Genomic DNA, 23,026 nt, shown 5'->3' with positions numbered 1-23,026 from the left:
GGGTGGACAGATTAAAGCAGTCAGTTTTCATAAGAAACAGGGAAGAGTCTAGACCAAGTCCATTCACTGTTTTAAAAATCATACTGGCCACTGATTTCTGAAGGAATTGGAGTTTGAAGGCAGCAACCCTACTGGTAAGATGCACCAGACCATGCCCACCTTCATCTCTTGGTAGGAACACCACATACTGTGGTTCCCAATGAAGATTGTCCCAAAAGAAATCCTACATAATAGACTGTAGTTGCTTAAGGTGACCAGCTCTAAACATACCACCTTGTGCCAGAGACAACAGGAGACCAGATTATTGATAATTAAGACCCTTCCTCTGTATGACATTTGTGGTAACAACCATCTCCATTTCTCTAACCTCCCCCTCACCTTTTCTACCAACCCCTCCCAGTGTTTCTGTACGGTGGCCTCATCCCCTAGAAACACTCCCAGATATTTAAAACCGTTTCTCCTCCAAGTTAATCCTTCTGGTAGTTTAGGCATGTGAGCGGATCAAAACCCAAGTGCCAGGCCTTCACTCTTTGCCCAGTTAACCTTTGCAGATGACACCTTGCTGAATTCCTGCACTATTTTTTCTTGTTTATTTATTTCAGTTTGAGTTTTTATAATTAAAATAATGTCATCAGTATAGGCTGAAACAACAAAAGCTCTCTGACATTGTGTAGCACCAGCCCCTGAATTGAGGAGTGCAACTTACAAAGCAAGGGTTCAATAGAGATGGCGTATAACATGCCTGAAAGAGCGCACCCCTGCCTTATTACTCTTTGAATTCTTAATGGCACACTTAATCCTCCATTATTTCAGTACACTCTCAATGTCCTGGTACAACACTTTCACCATAGCTATGAAACCAGGGTTGAGGCCAAAAGCCTTCAGAGTGTTCCAGAGGTAGAGGTGCTCAACCTGATCAAAAGCTTTTTCTTGATCCAAAGAAATGAGACCAAGTTCTATGCCCAATGAACTAGAGACGTCCAAAACATCCCGAATTAATGACACATTGTCATGAATTGACCTACCAGGCACACAATAGGTCTGGTCCTGATGCACGATCTCTTCCATGACTTCTTTTAATCTGTTGGCCTGCACTTTGGAGAAGATCTTGTAATCAGTGCAGAGCAGTGAGACAGGATGCCAGTTTTTTTTTTTATCTCATGAAGATCGCCCTTCTTTGGCAGCAAAGCAATCACTGCTTTTCTGCAACTAAATGGGGAGTCTCCCTTTTAACAGGCTTTCATTTACCACAGTCAACAGATCTTTACCCAGCTCCTTCCAGAAAGTCTTATAGAAATCTACAGGAAGGCCATCAATACCAGGGCTTTTTCCACCCTCCATAGCCTGCAGAGATGCAATCAGTTCCTAGAGATGTAGAGGTACTCCCTAATGACGGTTGGACTCCTCAGAGACACAAGGCAAACTTCTTAGTTTTCTGTTGTGTACAGTTCGGAAAAGAACTGCACAGCTCGTCTCCTGATGGCTCTATCTTCTGTTAGCTCCAGTACCGCTACTGATCTCAGAACATGGATATGCCTGCTCTGCCCATTCTTTTTTTCCAGCCCAAAGAAAAATTTGGATGGGGCATCCATATGAGTTGCACTCTAAAACATGGATCTGACCAGAACTCCCTGATCTCTGGTTCCTAGTAGGTCTGTAAGAGCTGACTTTTTGGCTTTTAGGACTTCAATATGTCCTTGTTTTCCTGTGGACTCTAGCAGAGATTGGAGTTCCACAATTTCAGCCTCTAGAGCTTTCATGGATCTTGTGATGTCCCGTGTTGCATTGAGTGTACGGCTGACAAAACATTTGCATTTCGACCTTACCACAATCCCACCACTGTTTATGAGACTTAAAAATTGTACACGTTGTCCTAAAATCATTCAATAAATATCTAAAACTCTCTACAAATTTTTTATCAAGCAACAAAGACATGTTGAAGTACCATGCAGCGCTTTTGGTTTTAAAATTGTTAATAAAAATATTACAGAAAACAATGGAGTGGTCAGTAAAGGGGGCAGGTACCATAAAAATATTCTTAAACACATTCATCTGGTACTTGAAGGTATAAAACCGATCAAGTCTGGCTAAAGAAATAAAACCATCACTGCTATGACTCCATGTGTATTGCTTCTCATTGTGAAAAAATCTCCACGTCTACAAGCTCGTGATTTTCAATGACCTGGTTCAAAAGTCTTTTAGAAGCAGGATGTGGTTCAATATGATTCCTATCTATAGAGTCCTCGGCAGTACAATTAAAATCACCTCCTAAAATCAAAAAAGTGCCTTGAGTAACACTGTTTAATAATGTGTTAATCTCACTCAAGAACAACAGTCTGTTTGGACCATTGGCGGGAGCATAGACATTTACCAAAAAAAGCTCACACTGCTCAAAAACAGAGTGAACTACCAACAGCCTGCCAGTGATCACTTCAGTCGCAGTGAAGGATATGGGCGCACATCTGTCAGAGAACAGCACAGCTACCCCTCCACTGCTGCTGCTAAGTAATTTTCAATTTTTACTCCCCACATGTTTTTTGTTTTCTGCAAAAAAAGTTTTATTTTTTCAATACTGTAGTCTTTTTTTATTTCGTTGTCTTTGAGAAAACCGGCAGTGAGTTGTATCACTATCAGTTAGCTGAGAAGAAACTTCATCAGCACTGAATTCTGACCCTTCAGATTCCTTCTGTTCTCTTCCTGATTTTACTTTTGCTTTCTTACTTGTTTTACTTGTTTCCTGCAAAACACAGTAATTATTTTTTGTTTTTCTTTTGAAACAAGAGGTGCTAGGAGTAAAGCCCTTTTCTCCATCCCCTCCTCTGTATTATCAGCGCTCCCGTCTAGGGACGCTGTGGCCTCTGTTTCTATCATCTCCTCAGCCTGTTCTTCAGCTTCTCTACTCTGTCTGCTCACTCGTATGTCCTTTATCTGCACCATTCTGTACCTGTTCACCTGTTTGTTTGCCATCTACACCATTCTCTTGTCCACCCTGTAACTATTTCTCTCCCTGCCTTTCATCAACACACTTCTGTGTTTTTATAACTGTTTCGAACTCTTCATCAACTTTTCTACGCTCATTTGCCTGCCTGTTTTTCCTTTACACCCTTTTACCTGCCTCGGTCCCGCTCTGTATCTGTTAATTTATCTATTCTCCAATCTCTAATTCACCTACCTTTCCTTTATTCCCGTCATTCTGCTCTTGCCCACCTGCCCTCCTCTCGTCTACGTTCACTTTGTTCATCTACCTGTCTGCCCTGTTCCTGCGGCTCCTCACCTGTCACCCCTTGGGTGTTCTCCTCACCGCCCCTTTCTCACCCACCGGTCTGTTTATCAGCTGACATGCTGCCGCCCCCAACAAAATCTGGACATGCCGTGACCAGGTGCCCCTCTTTCTTGCAGTGGAGACATTTCATATTTTCAGACGTAACATAAATAACAATTGAAATCATCCACTCTTAAACTTAACACAAGACTTATGTCCTCATTTCTTTTATTCAAAATCATGTACACTTAGTGTCTGTGTGACACTACATGACTCAACTGTGGTGCTTTGCATCCTGACGACAGCTTTTTTATAAGAAAGATTATTTTCCCATGCCGTGAAACTCTCTCACAAAAAAAATCATCACTTATGAAAGGCGGAACGTTCGACAAAGTCACACGTTTTGCCGGCAGGGACAGAGAAGATACGGCAACAAACATATCATTAATGACCACTCCGCTCTCCACCACCGCATTTGCCTTTATGTGTTTCAGGAGTTCAAAAAAACATGTCCAGGATCTGGTAGCTCATGGGATTTTGAGAGAGAGCAATAGCCCTTGGTCCTCCAATGGCAGTGATTGTGAAAAAGAAAGACTGTTGAACTGGAAATTGAACTGTGTCACTTTTAAAGATGCTTATCCTCTTCAAGAGTTGAGGAATCACTCAATGCCTTGGGTACAGCTGAATTTTTCTCATCACTTGATCTTATTGACGGTTACTTTCAGGTTGCAGTTGATCAGCAAGATCAGGAAAAGACAGCTGCGACCACGCCCTTTGGTTTATACCAGTGGTCCCGTATGCTGTTTGGGCTTTGCAATTCCCCAGCGACATTTCAGCGTTTGATGGAGGTGGTTCTTGGTGACCTGTCCTATGAAGTCCTCATTGTGTATTTGGACGATATTCTTCAATTTTTGAGTGATTTTGATTGCTATTGCAAGAGACTTGACCTGGTGTTTCAGCATCTTCATGAACATGGGCTTAAGCTGAAGCCCAAGAAATGTTTTTAATGAAGACGGAGGTAAGATTTTTGGGACATGTTGTCTCTGCAACTGGAGTACAAGTCGACATGAATAAAGTGAAAGTCCTTGAGGACTGGCCAAAATCTTGCACTACCAAGGATCTGCGTGAAAATGTTGATTCATGTCTTATTATTGCCGTTTTGTTTTTGTTTGTTTTTGCACAAATGGGTAGTGCCAAGAAAGGGAGCAAAGTCGCAGACTATCCCATTTGTGTCGAGTGAGGCATGTCAAACTGCATTTGACCGGCTTAAGGAGTGCCTGATGGCACCTTCAGTTTTTGCCTAGTTGAGTGGAACAAGTGATTGCTTATGTAAGTCATGGCTTGCGTGGATCAGATCGCAATGACAAAAATTACAGTGCTTTTAAACTTGAATTGCTGGCTCTTAAGTGGGCCATCACAGAATATTTTTGAGATATGTTGTCATTACAGAACACCACCCTTTGCATTGGTAAGATACGGCAAACCTTGGTGCAGTGGAGCAGAGATGGGTGGCACAGCGGGCTGAGTTTGATTTTGAGGTGCAATACAAGACAGGTAGAACAAACACAAATGCAGATGTTCTATCTCGGTTCTCTTTGGCAGTCAAGCCTGAGGTTGATGATGCGGAAAAGGATTTTCGACTGATGGGAGGGTGTGAGGTGCGTAACTGCCTTAGTCATGCTTTTGACAAAGATGTGTTGCAGGTGAAAAATAAGTGTCACTCAAGCTGCTGTAAAGGGAAAAGTTGATGGACACAGTTGGAAGGATCGAGTTACAAGAGCAGCAATCATAAGACCCTGAAATAGATGTGACAGTCACAAAGGTGAGAACTGGCATTAAACCTGGGCGTCATGAAGTGCATGACATGAGCCACTCACAACGAAAGTCTGGTTAATCAGTGGAAACGTTTGATGGTTCATAGTGGTGTGTCGTTTTGGCATTTGCAAGACCCTCGGGATAGGGAAGTTGTGCGGCAACTGGTTATGCCAACATTACTGCTTCACCACATTTTTGAGACCCAGCATGACCATGGTGGTCATTTTAGTGACAAAGGTATCATTGATCTAATAAGGCAGAGTTATTATTGACCCACTATGAACCAAGATGCCGTGTCATGAGATATATCTTGTTGGGAGACTATGGAGGCTATATTAAATATTGTTTGTTTCTTTAATGGTGTTTTATGATGTTGATTTTGTTTGATTGCTAATTGCTTTTTCATGTGGATCTTGTTGGGTTTTTTTCTTTCTTATTATGAATTTTATATTTTGATAAGTGCATTGAGATGACTTTGTTGTAAATTGCTTTATACAAATAAAGTTGATTTGAAATGAATTAACACTTGCCAGCAGAAACTAATGAAATTATCATTGGTGGTCTCGATTTGCAATGTGCCTACCCAACCCTAGTGGTCACGCCACGTCACTGCCAAATCCACATCAACAACTCTGAAATGAGCAAGAAACGTGGTTACCAAATAATTCTGTAATAATATTCAATGGGCCAGGGAATATTAAAGCATTGTTATTGTTTCCTAGCTTACCAGCGACAAACTGGCGAGCCTGCACCACGTTAGATGTAACGTTCATAATAATGATGAGGGAATATTGTAGCAAGCGTATTGGTAGTAAGCTAACAGCAGGGTTAAAAAAAACTTACTAGGATCAGTAACAGACTTCTGCAGGATGGGCTGTGCCGTGGCTGAAATTCTATTCGGCCCGTGCTCCATCCACTTTTCCCTGAATCTCTTTGGTCAACCACAGTACCAGGAAACAATGTTCTCCTCCTCTCACCACTGCTTTGTCTTTTTGGACTCACTTTTAAATGTTTTTTTGTCGGATGCGCGCTAATGCGACCAGCCACCCGGAAGCTCTAAAAAAATGGCTGCTTTTTGTTTTTGCTGGATCGTTAATAACCCTGCCAAGTACCCGCCCACTTTGGAGCTGTGCTCTGGCCTAGGAGCTAGTTGGGGCCAGCTCGGCTCTATTTTTCTAGCTCCGACAGCTGGAGCTCTGTTGGTGGAAACAGAAAGAATCAGTGCGAGTTAGCTCCGGATCCTGCCCGGTGGCAAAAGCCTAATAGTCCGCTAAGGTGGAAAAAAAAAAAGAAAAAGACAAATTAGAGGCAAGTGCGCCTTCAAGGCCATGTGCATAATAGCATGCATTCAACCCATTCAACCATCTTGCTTAACGAGCTCCGAGCCGAGGATGGAGATCTCGGCTTCGAAATCATGGAGGCCTGATTACCCTCATCATCTCAAAGTGAGATACTAAAGCATTGGCAAGGGCAGGGTTGATGCCCCCCCCCTCCCCTGGGGGGCGTCTGGGGGGCTGCTTGGTCGTGGGGGGTGGCCTGGGGATCCTTGGCCTCCAGTTTATCTGCTGGCCTTCTTGCATCTTTGGGTCTGGGGCAGCGCTTGGGTTTGCAGTAGGGTTCTTGCACATGCATTGGTCTTGAATGCACTTGGGCTGTGGGATAAAACTCATACTGGGCTTAACCTTAGACACGTTGATCCCAAATACCGGTTTTAGGTATAACCACTCACTCCGTCCTTCTGTCCACAGCCACCACACCGTTCCAAATACCCCGAGTGTGTGCATCTGTTATTTTGGAGTAATTTGGTGATGCAAAACGGTTCATAATTACGGCTCCCTCGGTAAGAGCTCGCTACTTCCGGTTCCCGGTTCATGACGTCACCATGTCGCAAGTTGTTTGGGTTAAAAAAAAAAGGTCAATATTAAAAACGTTTTTGTACCGCTAAAAGTCATTAAAGTTAATATTTCATGGTTATTTAATATTATTTTCGTGATTCCAAACTTCCTTTATCTGGTTATTCATACAGAGGAATGTAGCTTTTTTGTGGGGTCCACAACACGGTTGCACAAAAACACAACATAAAGATACAAAAATACACATGACCAAAAAACATACATTATAGAAAAATACACCAAACAAAAAAATATAAAAGTGAGTAAAAAAACAAACAACAAACACATTTATCATGCACATGTCTCATAGAATTAAACCAGGAAAATTGCACCCACATTTTGCACCCGCAATTATACCCCTTATGCTCCCACATGAATGCATACTTCCGACGGGCACTGTACTAGTTTATTTAATTGCAATAACAAAACATGCATTGCTGTCTTAAAAAGATTGCACTTCTTGTAGTGTTGACATTTGACAGCATGTGCAGACAAAGAGAAACAAAGTTGAGGGTGCGGCCAATGTGCTGGAGTGCTCCATTTGTGAATTTTCAGTCAAACGTGTCCAGTAAAAGTGGGTGTGAGGATGCAGAACATTACTGACAGTCACTCATACAGTGGAATGACTGAACTGTAACAGCCACTGAATATCTCGGTGAGCTGAAGTTTCAAAAATAAGTTTTGGGTAATGTAGGAAAAAGCAAGGCACTCACAGCTTTAATAAATCGGGACTGATGCATTGTGCTCCGTGTGCAGGTTGGCGTCCGAGTGGAGGGAAATTGCATTAGACGGAGTGAAGGCGGAGGTCATACATCTGTTTAATATTGTTTTTATTTTCTGTCTAAAATACGATTGCTGTTTACCAATACCGATTTGTTGCCAAATCACCATGTTGGGTTTGTTCAGAAGCAATTGTCTGGATTCTGAATCAAAGTGCAGACTCACTCCTGAGGCAGTGCACGGTAAGAAGAACAAACGGAGTACATCAGTCTTGATCCAGTAAAAAGTGACCATAAAAAGCTGTAAATGGACTGATATGCAGAGGTGGGGCAGTGAGTTAATGTGGAGATGGAAACCCATCAGTTGAAATTTTATCAGAATACGCGGAAATCTCCCTATCGGGAGTCTAGCAGCCTGCCTACCTGCCCCTTTTGATTGAAGGGCACCCTCATCAGTCAATAGGGTGCAGCCTTTGTGGGTTTTTATTGAAAAATTGCAAAATTATTGTTAATGTTGAGCCGCACAGGCGCTAACACCAGGCTAACCAGGCCCTCAAGCCAATAAGTGGGTTTACAATAAGTGGGATCACTTCTGGAGAAGGGAGCACAACTGCTGTCTAACTGACTAAATCACAAATGGTAAATGGTAAATGGACTTGATTTATATAGCGCTTCGTCACCACACTGAAGCAGTCTCAAAGTGCTTTTACATATCAGCTCATTCACCCAATCACTCTCACATTCACACACCAGTGGGACAGGACTGCCATGCAAGGCGCTAGTCGACCACTGGAAGCAACTTAGGGTTCAGTGTCTTGCCCAAGGACACTTCGACACAGTCAGGTACTGGGATCGAACCCCCAACCTCTCGATCAGAAGACGACCCTCTACCACCTGAGCCACGGTCAACAACTTAAACACACTTCAACATTTAATCAAAAGGAATAAACAAATGGATTCAATAATCTTACTGTTCGTTGGGAGAGGTCAGAGCATTGTTTGACCACACCTGATCTCAAACCAAAAGAGAGTGGTGCAAGACAAGCTTTGATGTAAATTTTCTGTGTTCAAAACAGGGGATGGGACTTAGATAAGCAAACTGCTTCTCTCGTCTCCTTTTTTGGCATGTACAAAAAAACAAAAAAGTTACTGTAACCATGTCGGAAATAAACTGAATAAATAAATAAAAATAATTAAAGAACAGAGAGAAAATACACTACTGTCTGGCCGCAACTCTACTACTCCGACAGACACGGTCACAAGACTCCCAGCTTGTTATAGCGTAAGACTATTCCTTTTGTGTGTGTATGCGGTGTGCGCGAGAAGAAAAAAGGAAAGGAACCTCTGTTGACATCGGATTTTATTATTTTTCTCAGGTCATCCAGGGGTCACAGATGATATTGTTTGTATGCATACTCGAACTGCGCCATGTGCGAAGGTAACATTCAGTGCTGGCAGTCAGCAGGGATGAAATTGTACTTTATTTATAACCTTTAATGCAGACTACTTTTTGGGTACTTTTTTGTTTTACTGCCAAATAAATGATTGACCTAGAGACTAATGCTGAATAACTGCTTTTTTTGCATTTGTTCTAAAATAATAAGTTTAAAATGTAACCCCACTGATTCAGTTGAATATTCAGGAGAGCATGTTGTTACTATGACAACACTGCAGCTGTGTACAGGACCTGTCCTTTTGTGCAGTGGGGCTGAACTACAGTAGACGTGAAGCCTGAGGCTGTCCTGTCACTCTTTCCCAGGTGTCAGAGCTGGAGCAGCACATGGATGAGGCTGATGGAGTTTCATTGATAGATGCTGACTTCCCTGAGGATTTGCTGCCTGAAAAACCTGCAAACGTGGCTCAGGTAACGTCAGTAAGACAAGACGCTGCCGCGTACATATTTAGAGCCTTGTTCAAGCTACAGGCAATTGTATAACTGAAATGTATGGTCAAATGTCAGTAAAAACCTTATTTTGGGGTTCCCAGCTTAACTAGTTGGGTAGCTGAACTAACTTTCTGAGTCATTCCAGCCTGTGTTCAATATGGCGGAGTACCACCAGCTGTTTGTGGGAACGGAGCGTCTGCGTTGTCCTGAGATCTTGTTCCAGCCAGCACTTACAGGAGAGGACCAGATGGGGTTGATGGAAACGCTGCAGTATGTACTAGCCAGGTACTGAAGACCATTAAATCCAACAAACATCTAAACATTTTTTTAAATTATGATCCAAAAATCTTTAACATAGAAGTGTGGCAATACGCTTAGTTATACCTGCGTGATAGGTAAAGAAACAAATAGAGAATAATAATATGTTTTACTTGAGGTTTAAGTGTCTGTAACTTAAATTTTTTAATCCTCAGCAAACAATATTAAATTTTTTTCATGCACAAAGTTTTCATTAAAATATTGCTTCTTAAAGTAGCACAGTTATTACATACCATTTTTGACAATTTCCTAGATGGATTTTTGTGCAACGTCTTTGCAGATATGCGTGCACTGCCAGGGGGCAGAAAGCAACACATTTCTCATTGTTTACAAGTGGAGTCAACCAGCACAAATGGGCAAATGAAAATTGTTTAATATCCATTTGCCCAAAGAAGAAGATAATTATGGTTCCAGGCTATTAAAGGGCCGATTGAGGTCCCGAAGATTGTTAGGATGCACCATAAGATCTCTGTGCGCATACATCCAGGGATCATCAGGTATTGTCTTTAGTCCCTTTCCCTGAATGGGCAGGACACGTGGCCTCAAATTAAAAAATTATGAACATGACCACATGGTAATTTTTCACCGTTACTGAGGACTTGTTTCTTGAGATATTTGGTACAGTCTGAGCTGCTTAAGCTTTCGATATAAATGGTCAGCGCTAGGGGTGTAACGAAATAGTCAACTCATGATACAATTTGAAATACGATATAGGTCTCATGATACGATTGTATTCACTTTTATATTTAAAAAGAAAAAAATTAAGACTAACAAATGTGTAACAAATTTTGACTGCACAAGTTGGAGACTGTGTGTCGGAGTGTTAAGCTTCACAAATACACACATTTACCAATCTAACTGTTTTTGGACTTTCCATTCATTAGCTAGTCCCTCGTTCTGCATCCAACTATAAACATGACAAGAGCTTCATGTGCCACGACACGCTAGGTACTGACTTATGTCTGCTGTGAAGCATGCACACACAGCTCAGACAGCTGCTCTCTACATATGTTACTGGACACAGTTCCACACAACTAGTCGAGAACTAGTCATTTATGCATTTTTAACATCATTTATTCATGTATCAGAGGACAGCCATCCATTCACCTCCTCAACAAACATTTGTACGTCTTTCTTGTGCTCATCGAAACACATCACCTGACGGTTTATTTACCGCACAGCATCCGAGCTGTCCAACCAGAGACTGTTAAAAAGATAGAAATGAAGCCCGACCTTGGATTCGTGTGCAGCACTGTGATTGTCGTCAGAGTTTGCTGATCCAAGTGATGGTGCAGTAAGTACATCAACACTTTTTTGGAGAAGTACTGTTCAATTCCAAAGAGTGTGTGAACAGTGTTACTCTCTCTGAGGCACTGCAGCCACTGTGCGCATGCCCGTGAAAGAGAAAGTGCCGGTTCCCTGTTTATACGAAGACGGAGAGGAAAGCATTTTCAAAAACCTCCACCCTGGTGCCCGTTTTTAAAAAGTTCAGTACAGAGGATCTCTGTGAAATGACTGCTGCTGTATTGGGAACTGTGTGTCGACACGGGGCTGCACGTTGACGGGTCAGAAACGTAAATCACACTTGAGCGTGAACATTTTCCTGTTTTCACTCCATTTCCCGTCTCATCTTCAGCACGAAATACCGTGTCCAAAGGACACATACCCAAGTGGATATGTCGTGGATGCACGAGGGAGAAGCCAGATGCTCTGTCTCTCCCAGCTGACAGTAGAAGATGCGGAGGACATCTATCTGCTAGGAGTCATGATCTTTGGCCTGCTAATGATGGGGGTATGTGTATGTGCATGTGCCTTCCGGATCGATCGAAAGCTGAGGCGACTTTCAGAGGATATGAAGGTTCTCCGAAAGAAGAAGAACTTCACGTTTGGAGAGTTGGAGGAACGTAAACAACGACTGGAAAAGAAAGCTCGTGGAAATACGGAGGAAAAAGACTGTGAAGAGGAGTAACAACAGGAAAAATGACTGCAGACGAGAACACATCACAAAAAAAAAAAGGACAAAAAAAAAAAAAAAGGGAAGAAACGAGGTTGGATGTAAAATTATCTGTGTTCAAATTAGGGGACGGATCTGGATAAGCATAATGCTTTTTTCCGTCGCCCTTTCCGGCATGAAAAAAGACAAAAAAAAAAAACAAAAAAAAAATGATGTGATGTGTCACAATGATGTGATTTTGCTCTGAATGTCAAATGAATTTCTGTGAATGCAACCATGTCGGAAATGAACTGAATAAATAAATAAAATAAATAAATAAAAATCTTCTGCTTAGAAGACGCTTTAGTGCTCAGATGGATTGAAATACACCGAGTCTGTGTGCACTTACGTAGGTCCGTTTCCAGACAAGCGCACACTGACTTCAATGTTTACTCACTCCCTGTGGTATTTGTCAGTGTCGACAGAGCATCCGCTATCTCTATTCTGTCCTCCATGTTGTAAACACTGCAGTGTAGCAACTACGGCAAGCAAAAGAGTCAAATGTCATTTCGTCCCTTCATGTCTTGAAACTTTGTTTACTTGATTTTATTTTTTGCACCTATAAATTTTATATTGCAGTTTTTTCTCCGCGAAATTTCGTGCCACATTATTTTGCTACATTCCCAGTCAGTGTCATCTCTGTCCCAGACCTAGCTAACGAACTATCAGATGTTTAGTGTAATACATATCTAGTCATTTTATATTATGATTTTTTTCTTCTAAATATTGGCAGGCAATAAAGTAGCCTCATTGTGAACATTTATACTCTTAATTTTTTGCGATTTAAAAAAAAAAAAATTAAATTACATTTTAATGCAATAGAGTAAGATATAGTTTAGAAACTATGCAGAACCTCTATTGTATCAGTTCACTTCGAAGCAGGCTTTTGCCCCCTAGTTGCTCGGGCGCCTTGTATTGTTTGTTCAAATGAAAGATGTCTATACAGCTCAGAGTTATCATTGGCTGCTGCTTTGCTAAATGTTGCTACAGCGAGGCACCAAAAAAGCATTAATTCTATTTCTGTTTTGATCATAAAAAATTCCATCCATTCATCCATTTTCAGATCTGCTTGCTCCTTTCATAAAAAATTAATAATCAGATTATTCAAATATATATATATATATATATACAGTATATAATTTTTTTTTAATATATATATATATATTTTTCAAATGTACCTGAAATTGAATAATACTAAAAAATTAAAGCTGTTGGAGATGATAATTTCTCTTCAGATAAAAAAAATTAATGGGTTGAAATTGCAGCTCAAAAATTTCTATTGATCTCCACTGTGAACTGGTTATTTATTTTTTTAACATTTAAATAAAGTAGTTTACCTGTTCATTTACAGGTACACACCCGAGCAGCAGGAGGCTCTGGTTAGCAACATCTTTCTAACAGGTGGGAACATGCAGTACCAGGGAATGAAGCAGAGGGTGGAGAGAGAGCTTTTGGCCATCAGGCCTTTCCAGTCTCACTTTAAGGTGTGTAAGTGTTTCTTTAATTTGTTAACATTACTTTTCAAAAAGTAAACCACTGTGATGTTTAAAGCAGAACTAAGTAACTTGCGCTTAGCGCTCTCCCTAAAGGTTATATCACTGTCGTAAACACTCTGCGTTCCCCCCCCGCCTGCCCCTCACCATAGCTACGTGCGCACCTTTGCTCTCTTCCAAGATGGTAGCGATCGATCAATGAGAAAACCTAATACAACAGTGACACTAAGGGTGCTTTCACATATAGTCCCATGTGACCATGTGAACAGTATGAGGAAGAGAGACAAGTAAAATAAATAAATAATGTGGGAGTAATACGGAAGGGAGTGTGGAAGTGTGTGTGATGTTTGTTTGTGTGCTGACAAAGCGGCTCTGAAGATGAATGGATAGATAGATGGATGGATATAAGGATATTTGTGTGTGTGCTGCCTGATGGAGCGCTGGATTGTGAGTGTGTGTGCGCATGCCTGTTCCGTAATCACACACACTGTCGTTGCAGCACCGCTGCTGCATAGCTATCACTGCATGGAGTTGCTCCGTTCCTCGGACAAAGGTATTCTCTGCCTTTTTTTTTCTGGCTCCGCCACGATATGTTTGACAAAAGTGAATTTGTAGACAATTGTAGCATTAGTTTATATTTGGCTGCCGTAAAGCAGTACGTCTTGCCACCGGGTCGGAGGCAGAAAAGTTGCAAGTGCTGTTTTCTGGCCAAAAACAGCAGGGGGCGATGAAAGACCCCCCCAATCACCCCATAAACACTTGTATTACCCTCACAGAGACTACGAGAAGGATTTATTAGGGTGAAAATGTTACTTAGTTCTGCTTTAAGGGATGCTTCATTGTTTTTACAAATGTGGCCTAAAACCCTTGAAATATACTTATCAGAAGATCTATTCCTAACAAAACACATTATTTTGCACCATATTCGTTTTAGTAACTTTTTAAAATGGGACTACTTTACTGTTTTTGAGTCTGTGTGCTGTCATGTTGAAATTACGTCATTGATGAAAATCAGCCCTTTAGTTCATTTAGTTCTATAGGAGATAAAGCATTCAAGATCATCGAGCAGCTTTTTCAGTCAAAATGACAACTTGTGCTGCTTTGGGTTGCTCTAAAAATAAGTAAAGGTTAAAAAAAAGTCGATGTAAACCTCATTTGTTTACCGAAATTTGATAAACAAAATCCGTGACACAAAAAAAATCTGTGACTGCAGGGGGCGACAATTCCAACTCTGCTGTTTTGTAGACGGCATGCAGAAGAGAAAAAGAGCTAAGGTTGCATGTAAATACAGGCAATCAGGATCGGACTGCTGCTCAGAGCAGAGTATAAGTGATGGTGTCATGCCAAGAGCTCAGATGTTGGTGTGTTAAACGTTGTTATGTTCCGTGATGTGTGTGCCATGCACAAAAGTAGATGTTTGTCTTCTGGTAGATTGGCATAGGCAGGGGGAGAAAGTGGAGCTGTTTAGAGAGGGACATGGAGACATTCGCTTTTGAATTTTCTCGCTCTTTTTTCATCATCCGGATATCAGCTTAAAATAAAGCTTAAAAGTCAATCGAGTACTTTGTAATCTTCGCTCCATGTGCATCCCAAAAAGTTTTTTCTGTTGGGCTATAAAGTATATGAAGTTATCTCATATCTCATATCAAAACAAATTATGAAATGAATGGGATGTTAAAATTCAAATACCCAAAGGAATTAGGTGACCCAGATCATAACAAATTATTGGCTTGTGTAGAAAGAGGCTGTTGAGGAGGCATGATGACAGGACAACTAGATCCAAGTGAGGTGTGCAGCTCATTAACAGAGATCTATTAAAAATACTGGGACTGAAATAGGGATTACAAATCCAAGCCTCCCTCCTCTCTCTTTGTGCACCCTTGCTCTGTTAAGGAACAGTTAAATGATTGACCTCAATAGGTCTGATGTTCTGAAAAAGAGTGAGTTGGTGAATTTATTTAATTTCCCACTGACTTCTCACAGGTTAACATCGCTTCACAGCCGTCTCTAGACTCCTGGTTTGGAGCACAAGACTGGGCGCTGGAGCACCCACCAGCAGAGGGGGCTGAGGGGTGGATCAGTAGAAAGGACTACGAGGAGAAAGGAGGCGAGTACCTGAGTGAGCACTGTGCCTCCAACGCCTTTGTGCCCATGAAGATCCCCAAACCAGCTCAGCCCCCTGAGCTTTCAGTTACCACTCAGACTGCATATGGTGCTGCTGCTGCCGGTGTGACAAAGGTTTCATCTGCTGTAGCCACTTTCCTCTCCTCTAACACAGCAGATGTGGTCAAGATTACTTAATAAAATATTAGGTTTGTGACTTTGCTAATCGGATTTTACCAACTTTGACTCCGGCCAAAATTGTGCTTTGCTAAAAAAAAAAAAAAAAAATACAGCTTGTGACCAGTTGTGTGAACACTATTTAAAAGTTTTCTGTGCCTTTAAACTTCAGATGAATTCTGTATGAGTGCAAAACCTTCTCTCTAAATAGTTCATCAAATTGATGATAGTGAGTGACTTGTGTGGAATATGCGTTGTTGCGTTTGTGTTTTTTCCAACTCATTATTTGGGGCATGGCCATACAATAAGTAAAATGGAAGGTAAACAATTATCAGCACTCAACTGCTGATCCAGGGTTCTTGCACCATTTTGAAAGTAATATTTAAGGCTTTTTGAGACCTCTTTAAGACCATGACAAATATCATTTAAGACCTAAAAGTAACAATTTCTTTGGATTTTTTAATTCATTGCCTCCTACATTGGAAATCTAAACTTAATGTTTTCCATTTGTTACCACTACTGTGCAATGTGTAAATTGCACAGTATTGGTTGGAGACCCTTTCTTCCAAAGATACACTACTATAGTAACTAAAAACACCATGACCACCTAATCCCCTTTAATGTCCTTTGGTCCATTCTCACTCTAAATTGTACATCTAACACGTCCACTACTGTTTGGCCAATATAGATTTGATAACAATCAAAGCTCACAGATGGCATTTTCTTCTTTATTTTGTTCCATTGTGATGCAGAGCTGAGACAACTTAACATACATAAGTTGCATATTGGATTGGGAAGCCTTTTGGCTTTGACCTGATCCACATAGGTGACAATATATGGCTGCATTCCAGTGGCTCTCTCTACTAACAGAACATTTTGAAGCCAACAATGTCCACAAAACGGAAGAGGAAATGTATTACAGTTGGTCACTACCATAAAGTCTTCTCTCATTGGAGGTGCACAATGAAACCGGTAGTGTAGAGCTTTTAGGATTTGCTGAACTTGCCACACTGCAAAGCCATTTTTGAACGAGTTGTGCATTATGTGAAGGCCACATCTCCCAATTATTTGGAGTTGGGCTCTACGACACTGCTCTCTGTGTATAAGAGTTCAACAAATTTCCAATTAACTGTGGGCCCATCCATTGATGGTGAAAGCATTTTGTTCAAATTCAGCTACTTTATACATCCCTGCACATTAGGGAAAAAAGAGCCTAGGATCAATTTGATGTGCCAAGTAATACACTTAGGGGCAGATTAAAAAAGATCTGAAATAAAGGGTGGTACTGTAATCCAGTTGCTTCCCTAAATCCTCACCTGCTGCGCGGAATTCACTAAGATTGCAGCAATGATTAGTGCATGTGCAGAAGTGGTGGAGACTGCCCTATTCAAATGAACATTTTGCTCATTTAATGTGGAGACAGTACGCACAAGCACACTGCCATTTGAGTTAAATTGGAGGACTTCTCTGTATGCTGCACAAACAGTTAATAACGTAGTAATCTAAATAAACATTTTTTTTAAACAACTTTAAACCCTAATGATATTCTCCCCCACCCCCTCATTTAATGTGGGTGCAGATACAGAAACCGTCCCATTGATCTAAGTTAATACAGCTATACAGCCTGTCAATCAGTCTGCATTCTTTGAAGATGAACTACTGACCACCATCCTGAGCAGTGCTGTGTCACGCACATACTCATATGTCACCATTGTGCCATCAGTGAACATGTGTAATTTACGCACCTGATCTGCTGGTTCTGGCCTGACATCACCGCGACACAAGACTTTGACGGTTAAAACATGGAGATAAAGGAGCTCAGTGGAGCAGTGAGTCAGAAGCGACATCGATCCATGGTCATATCATATACTGTATCCATCTCTGTGCACAGCGACCCTCTCTCTCTCTCTCTCTCTCTCTCTCTCTCTCTCTTTCTCTCACACAAATGTACAACTGGAGCCTTTTTTCCATCTCTGCTGTGTTTTCTGTCAACTGTGTCTGCACCTGCATTTCAGTTGTACTATTTTTTAGTACTAAAACAATCACAGCAAACAGTTCCAGATTTCATGAATCGCATTGCGTCTCCTGCATTAATTTATTTGCATTTCCTCCTCCCATATTTTTGCTCCCCCTGGGAAATCCGCAAACTCTGTGCTTTACACAAATTTCAGTATCATCCTGTCTAAAGAGGACATGGAAGAACAGTAATAAATAACATGGGAGACAAGAACGGGAGAACTAGAAAAACAAAATAAAGACAGGTGAGGGGGTAAAAAAAGATTATGAACTGAATTTCCAAAAGGAGAAACAAAGTACACAACCAGGAAAAACCTCTCAGCTACAAAAACACAGATAAGATAGTACACAGTCACAGTATAGCACATGGGGAGGTGGGGGTTGGGCGAAGAGGGGAGAGGGCATCCAGCTGCTGGGGGGTTTAATAAATTAAATTTTCTCCATCACTGTCCTATCGATTGAATGACACATTTTGTAAATTTAACTAATTATTTTCCACAAGTTTAAAAAATGTTAAAATCCTGTATTCTGTGCTAAAATACAACACATCTAATTGTTACACTAGCCTATTGAACACACATGTATTTAAAACCAACAAAGAAACATTTAAAATGCATACAGAAAACAGCATTTTACCGCAGTACTTCTGGCCCGACACATCCAGTGTGTGTGTGCACAAAACACACTGGCAATCCAAGGGAAACTGGCACTTCCTGACTGGTGACCACTTCCCTTTTATAGCACCACCCATGGGGAAAGTGTGCCACCTTGTGGTTGCCCCTGCCACATTCCTCCCCCCCCCCCTATGCATCGACAACCCGACAATGTAATAATTAAAAAAAATTAAAACCCCAGTAAGGTTAACATTCTAACCTGCAGATTTGGGCAGCCGGTGTGGATTAGAATGCTTCCCTGCTGTTTCTCTTGCCGACCTCCGTTGCTCAACCACTAAGGGTGTGCCAGTTTCCTCAGTGGACCGTTGGCCTGGAAGAAGTTTTGCACCCAACATGTCATTAACATATGCTCCTGCTGGCGACTTCGGTTCAGGCATTGCAATTACATTGTCATTTTCAATCCAAGTGTTGTCTGAATTTTCCTCACTTTCTGTCCTTTCCACATCCCTAGTCTCTGGGACACCCCTCAACTCTGTTCTGTGAGCCTGTCGCAGGGGGCCCTCCTGACCTGCAGGCACTATAGAGTACACCACTGCTCTTGGAAGAGGTGAGCGAACGATTTGATAAGGAGTTGAATCCCAAAAATCCTGAAACTTGGCTCGACCTCTAATAAAGTGATTGCGTGTATACACAAGATCTCCCTGCTCAAAATCTGGGGCAGTATATTGGTCCTGATTCTTAGAGTCCCTCTGAGCTATTCTACTGTCCACTCTATTCAGCACAGTCTCATAGGCTACCCACTCCTCCAAAGGCAGACCTTCCTCTGTTTCCATACCCACAAGGAAATCAACAGGCAACTGTGGCTCTCTCCCAAACATCAAAAAGTAAGGCATCATGCCAGTCGTCTGATGGACTGTTGTATTATACGCAAAAGTGACCTGCGAAATATGCTTTGGCCATCTGCATTTCTGTTCAGGTGGGAGAGTTCTCAACAAGTCATGTAAAGTGCGATTAAATTGCTCACATTGCCCATTTCCTTGGGGATGGTAAGGGGTAGTACGGCTTTTGTCTACCTTGTACAATTTACATACTGTAGCTGCTGGACCAGTGTGCTTTCAAAATTTCGTCCTTGATCCGAGTGAATGCGACTTGGAGGGCCGAATAGCTGAAACCAATGCTGCTGCCACAGCGCGGGCCCGCTGATCTTTTGTTGGGACAGTTTGTGTAAACTTCAAGGAAACATCGGTCATTACAAGGACATTTTCTCTACCGTCTGTAGAGGGCTCTAAAACAGTAAAATCTATGGCTAAGATTTCATGAGGCAGAGATTCTCTAATCGGCCCCATGAAGGTTTTTACTTTTGGCTGCAAAGCTTTTGATAAGACACACCTCTCACAACTTATCCACGTCCGCATACATATTTGGCCAATAATATTGAGCCCATATTAACTGCAGTGTTCGCTCCATCCCCTGATGATCTCATTCATTATGCAGAGAGCGAAGAATGCTTTCTTGCAAACATTTAGGGAGAACGATCTGTTGAACCTCAGCCTGTCCATCTGGAGCATGCATAAAACGGTAGAGAACAGACTCTCTCTGTCTGAGACGGCCCCACTCCCGCAGCATCTCCCTGGAGCCTTTAGTGAGTGCATTTCGTTTTTTCCGCTCTGGCATACTACCCCTCAACCAGCACTCAAAAAAGGGCCAATAACAGGGTCCTGGTGCTGTAGGGTGCAAAGGTCCGAACTCATTAACCTTGGTAATGTGCTGATCTTTCTGTACTCCCATAACCCCTCCATCCGAGCTAACTTCAGACTCCTGAGTGGTGCCATGCTGGCGGGACAGGGCATCTGCATTGGCATTTTGTGAGCCTGGACGATATTTTATAGTTATATCGAACATTGCCAATTCAGAGGCCCACCTCTGCTCTGTTGCTCCAAGTTTAGCAGTAGCCAAGTAACTGAAAAAACTGTACACTGGTTGCCCAGCAGATAATCATGGAATTTTTCTGTTATTACCCATTTAAGGGCCACCAGTTCTAATTTCATCGAACTGTAGTTGTTCATGTTACGCTCAGTAGGTTTTAAACTACAGTTTGCAAAAGCAATAGGTCTCAACTTACCCTCCTGCTCTTGAGAAATAACTGCTTCCAACCCTCCATGGCTTGCATCTACTTCCCATACAAAAGGCTTCTGGAAGTCTGCATAGGCAAGAACAGGCGTAGTTATTAGAGCAGTTTTAAGTTGTTGAAAACTCTGCTCACATTTAGGGTCCCTGAATTCATTTAAGGTGCCGCCTTCTTTGAAAACCTACTTATAAATCTCCTGTATTAACTAGCGAACCCCAAGAATGAACAGAGCTCTGCAAGGTTGGTGGGCCGTCTCCAGTCTCGTACTGTCTCCACTTTTTCTGGATCTGTAGAGACTCCCTCAGCAGATACCGCATGACCCAAATACTTAACAGGTCTTTGAAAGAACTGGCACTTTGAAAGCTTCACCTTCAACCCTTCGGTTTGTAACCGGGATAGAACCTGATCTAGACATTGCAGGTGTTGGTCAACAGATGCCGAAAAAACAATAACATCATCCAAATACAGCAACACTGACTGGTATCTGTAATCCCCAAAAAGGCGCTCTATGAGACGCTGAAAAGTACTTGGGGCATTGCATAAGCCGAAAGACATGCGGTTAAACTCAAACAAACCGAACGGTGTGCAGAAAGCAGTTTTTTCTTTATCCTTCTCAGCCATCTCAACCTGACTGTACCCACTCGCTAAATCTAAGGTTGTAAACCACTGGGCCCCAAACAAAGAATCCAGTGATTCGTCAATCCTAGGTAAGGGAAACGCATCTTTTCGAGTTTTGGAGTTTAACTGTCTGTAATCTACACACATGCGTAACGTGCCATTTTTCTTTGATACCAAAACAATAGTTGAAGCGTAGGGACTACTGCTTTCCCTTATTATCTGACCCTGCAAAAGTTGTTGGATGTGTGTACGTGCTAAATCATACATAGGAGGGATACGTCTATAGGGCTGCCGTGCTGGAGTGTCATCCAACAATGGGATCTCATGCATTATCAAATTGGTACTGCCTACATCCAAATCACCCTTGGCGAACACACCTCTGTACTTAAGCAACATCTCCCTTGCTTGTTGCTTCTCCCTTCCTTGCAGGTGTTCGAATTTAGGCAAATCAAAATCCCTTTCACCCACCTTATCTTCATGAGTGGAAACCAAGGCGGTACAACTTTGTGAATCAACTGACACTTGGATCTGAGAATTAGGTGATACCACAGTGGTGGTTTGGACAGTTGCTACAACCCTACGAGCTGTTAGCCACACATCTGAATGACCAACCTTTATATTGGGAATAAATGCTCTCCGCCTCTCAGCCTTCGATAAAGAAGGAGAAACCAGCTGTCCCTCAGGTAGACAACAGCCTTCCGGGCCAAGAGGTTCTACACACAAATCTATTGGCTGGTTAGTGGGCACCTGTGGGCATGTTACTGGTACATAGCAAAGGCTGCCAGCTGTGACACAAAAATGGTTTCTTACCCTGTACTCTGATAAAATGGGGGTCTGAGGAGTTGGCCATGGCTTCCATCATCTGACAGCATCGAAGGGCTTTCCTCCAACCATGTGGTGCTGATTTCACCACTGATGACGATAAGTCAGAGCCATGTTGTTCATACAACTCAGAGTAAAGAGGGGTTCACACATTCATACCAATTAACCCAGGTACATGTATTGTCAGCAGGGTCTTCAATATTTGGACCCCCGACGTGGGAGTGTTACCCTGAGCACAGTTATGTCAAATTTCAAAAAATCAAGGTATGGGATTTTTAACACATTGGCCACCTTTAAACCCAAACAACCACAATCTTTGAGCTTTCTATCAGAGAGATGAGAAAAGTAATCTCTGAAAAAGCTCTCATAGGGCTTTTCCACCAAGAGCACGGAGGTTTTTTTGGAGCTGGGGTTGGTGCCAGTGCTACTTCAGAGCTAGACCTGTTTAGCTGAAGAACCAGTTTGGTTTTCCACCGCAGCAGCGGCAAGTTGGAGCCACGTCCTTGCGTCACCACAATACGTCAGTACGTCACTGATTACGTAACGGTTTACCCATGAGCACTTGCGCTGTAATGAAGCCCATGTTTTGACTGTTGACATCGTATGAATACTATCTTATCCTATGTAAAGATTCTGCTGAACAAATGTAACCATCTTCATTGGAGTCACAGGAATCTGCGACATTTGTGAACACAATTATCAAAGACGTTTTATTGCTTAACAATGACCGTGTTAGCATTTGTTAAGCTACTTACCTTCAACTATGCCTGCATAAGTACAGCAGATAAAGACAATACGTTGATTTTGATATGTTTGTTTATCATTATAGATGCTCTTAATGCTGACTGTGCACGTCCGTGACCATGCTGTTGGTGGGACTCAATACAACCAGAATCAGCTCAAGTTTGTGTCAAACTAACGAGTCCTGATGTCATTTCATTCATATATATTTGGACCAATGACTTACTGCGTGTGACTGAAGAGATGCTTTATTAAAATGTTTGTGTCCATATCATGTTGTTCAACTTGTTATTAATGATCAATGACACCTTATTGACTCCAACATGTTTTAAACCTATTGCTGCTGTTTGATTTGTTTCAACACATTTGGAATTGAGGAAATCTTAATTGCATTCTATTTAATTGTCCTACTTAATAGGTGAGTATTGTA

The 23,026-nt window shown here is 41.8% G+C and overlaps 1 protein-coding gene across 2 annotated transcripts in view; it reads left to right on the top strand.

Moving 5' to 3' along the window:
* actr5 (actin related protein 5) overlaps positions 1-20,571 on the top strand; it is a 40,227-nt gene extending 19,656 nt beyond the window's left edge. The window contains exons 6-10 of one of the 2 annotated variants that reach the window (XM_028452480.1): positions 9,448-9,552; positions 9,719-9,858; positions 13,236-13,368; positions 15,361-15,689; positions 18,799-20,571. In XM_028452480.1, coding sequence (XP_028308281.1) covers positions 9,448-9,552; positions 9,719-9,858; positions 13,236-13,368; positions 15,361-15,678 — 696 coding nt within the window. In that variant the 3' untranslated portion in view covers positions 15,679-15,689; positions 18,799-20,571. Of the gene's footprint in view, positions 1-9,447; positions 9,553-9,718; positions 9,859-13,235; positions 13,369-15,360; positions 18,023-18,798 lie in introns of those variants that run through there. The other variant, XM_028452479.1, reaches the window with a different exon arrangement.
* The last annotated feature ends 2,455 nt before the right edge of the window (positions 20,572-23,026 follow it).

The sequence above is a fragment of the Gouania willdenowi genome, chromosome 7 (genome assembly GCF_900634775.1).
Source record: "Gouania willdenowi chromosome 7, fGouWil2.1, whole genome shotgun sequence".
Lineage (NCBI taxonomy): Eukaryota > Metazoa > Chordata > Actinopteri > Blenniiformes > Gobiesocidae > Gouania > Gouania willdenowi.
The sequence above is the reverse complement of the archived record's forward strand: the minus strand, read 5'-3'. Positions and strand labels throughout refer to the sequence as shown.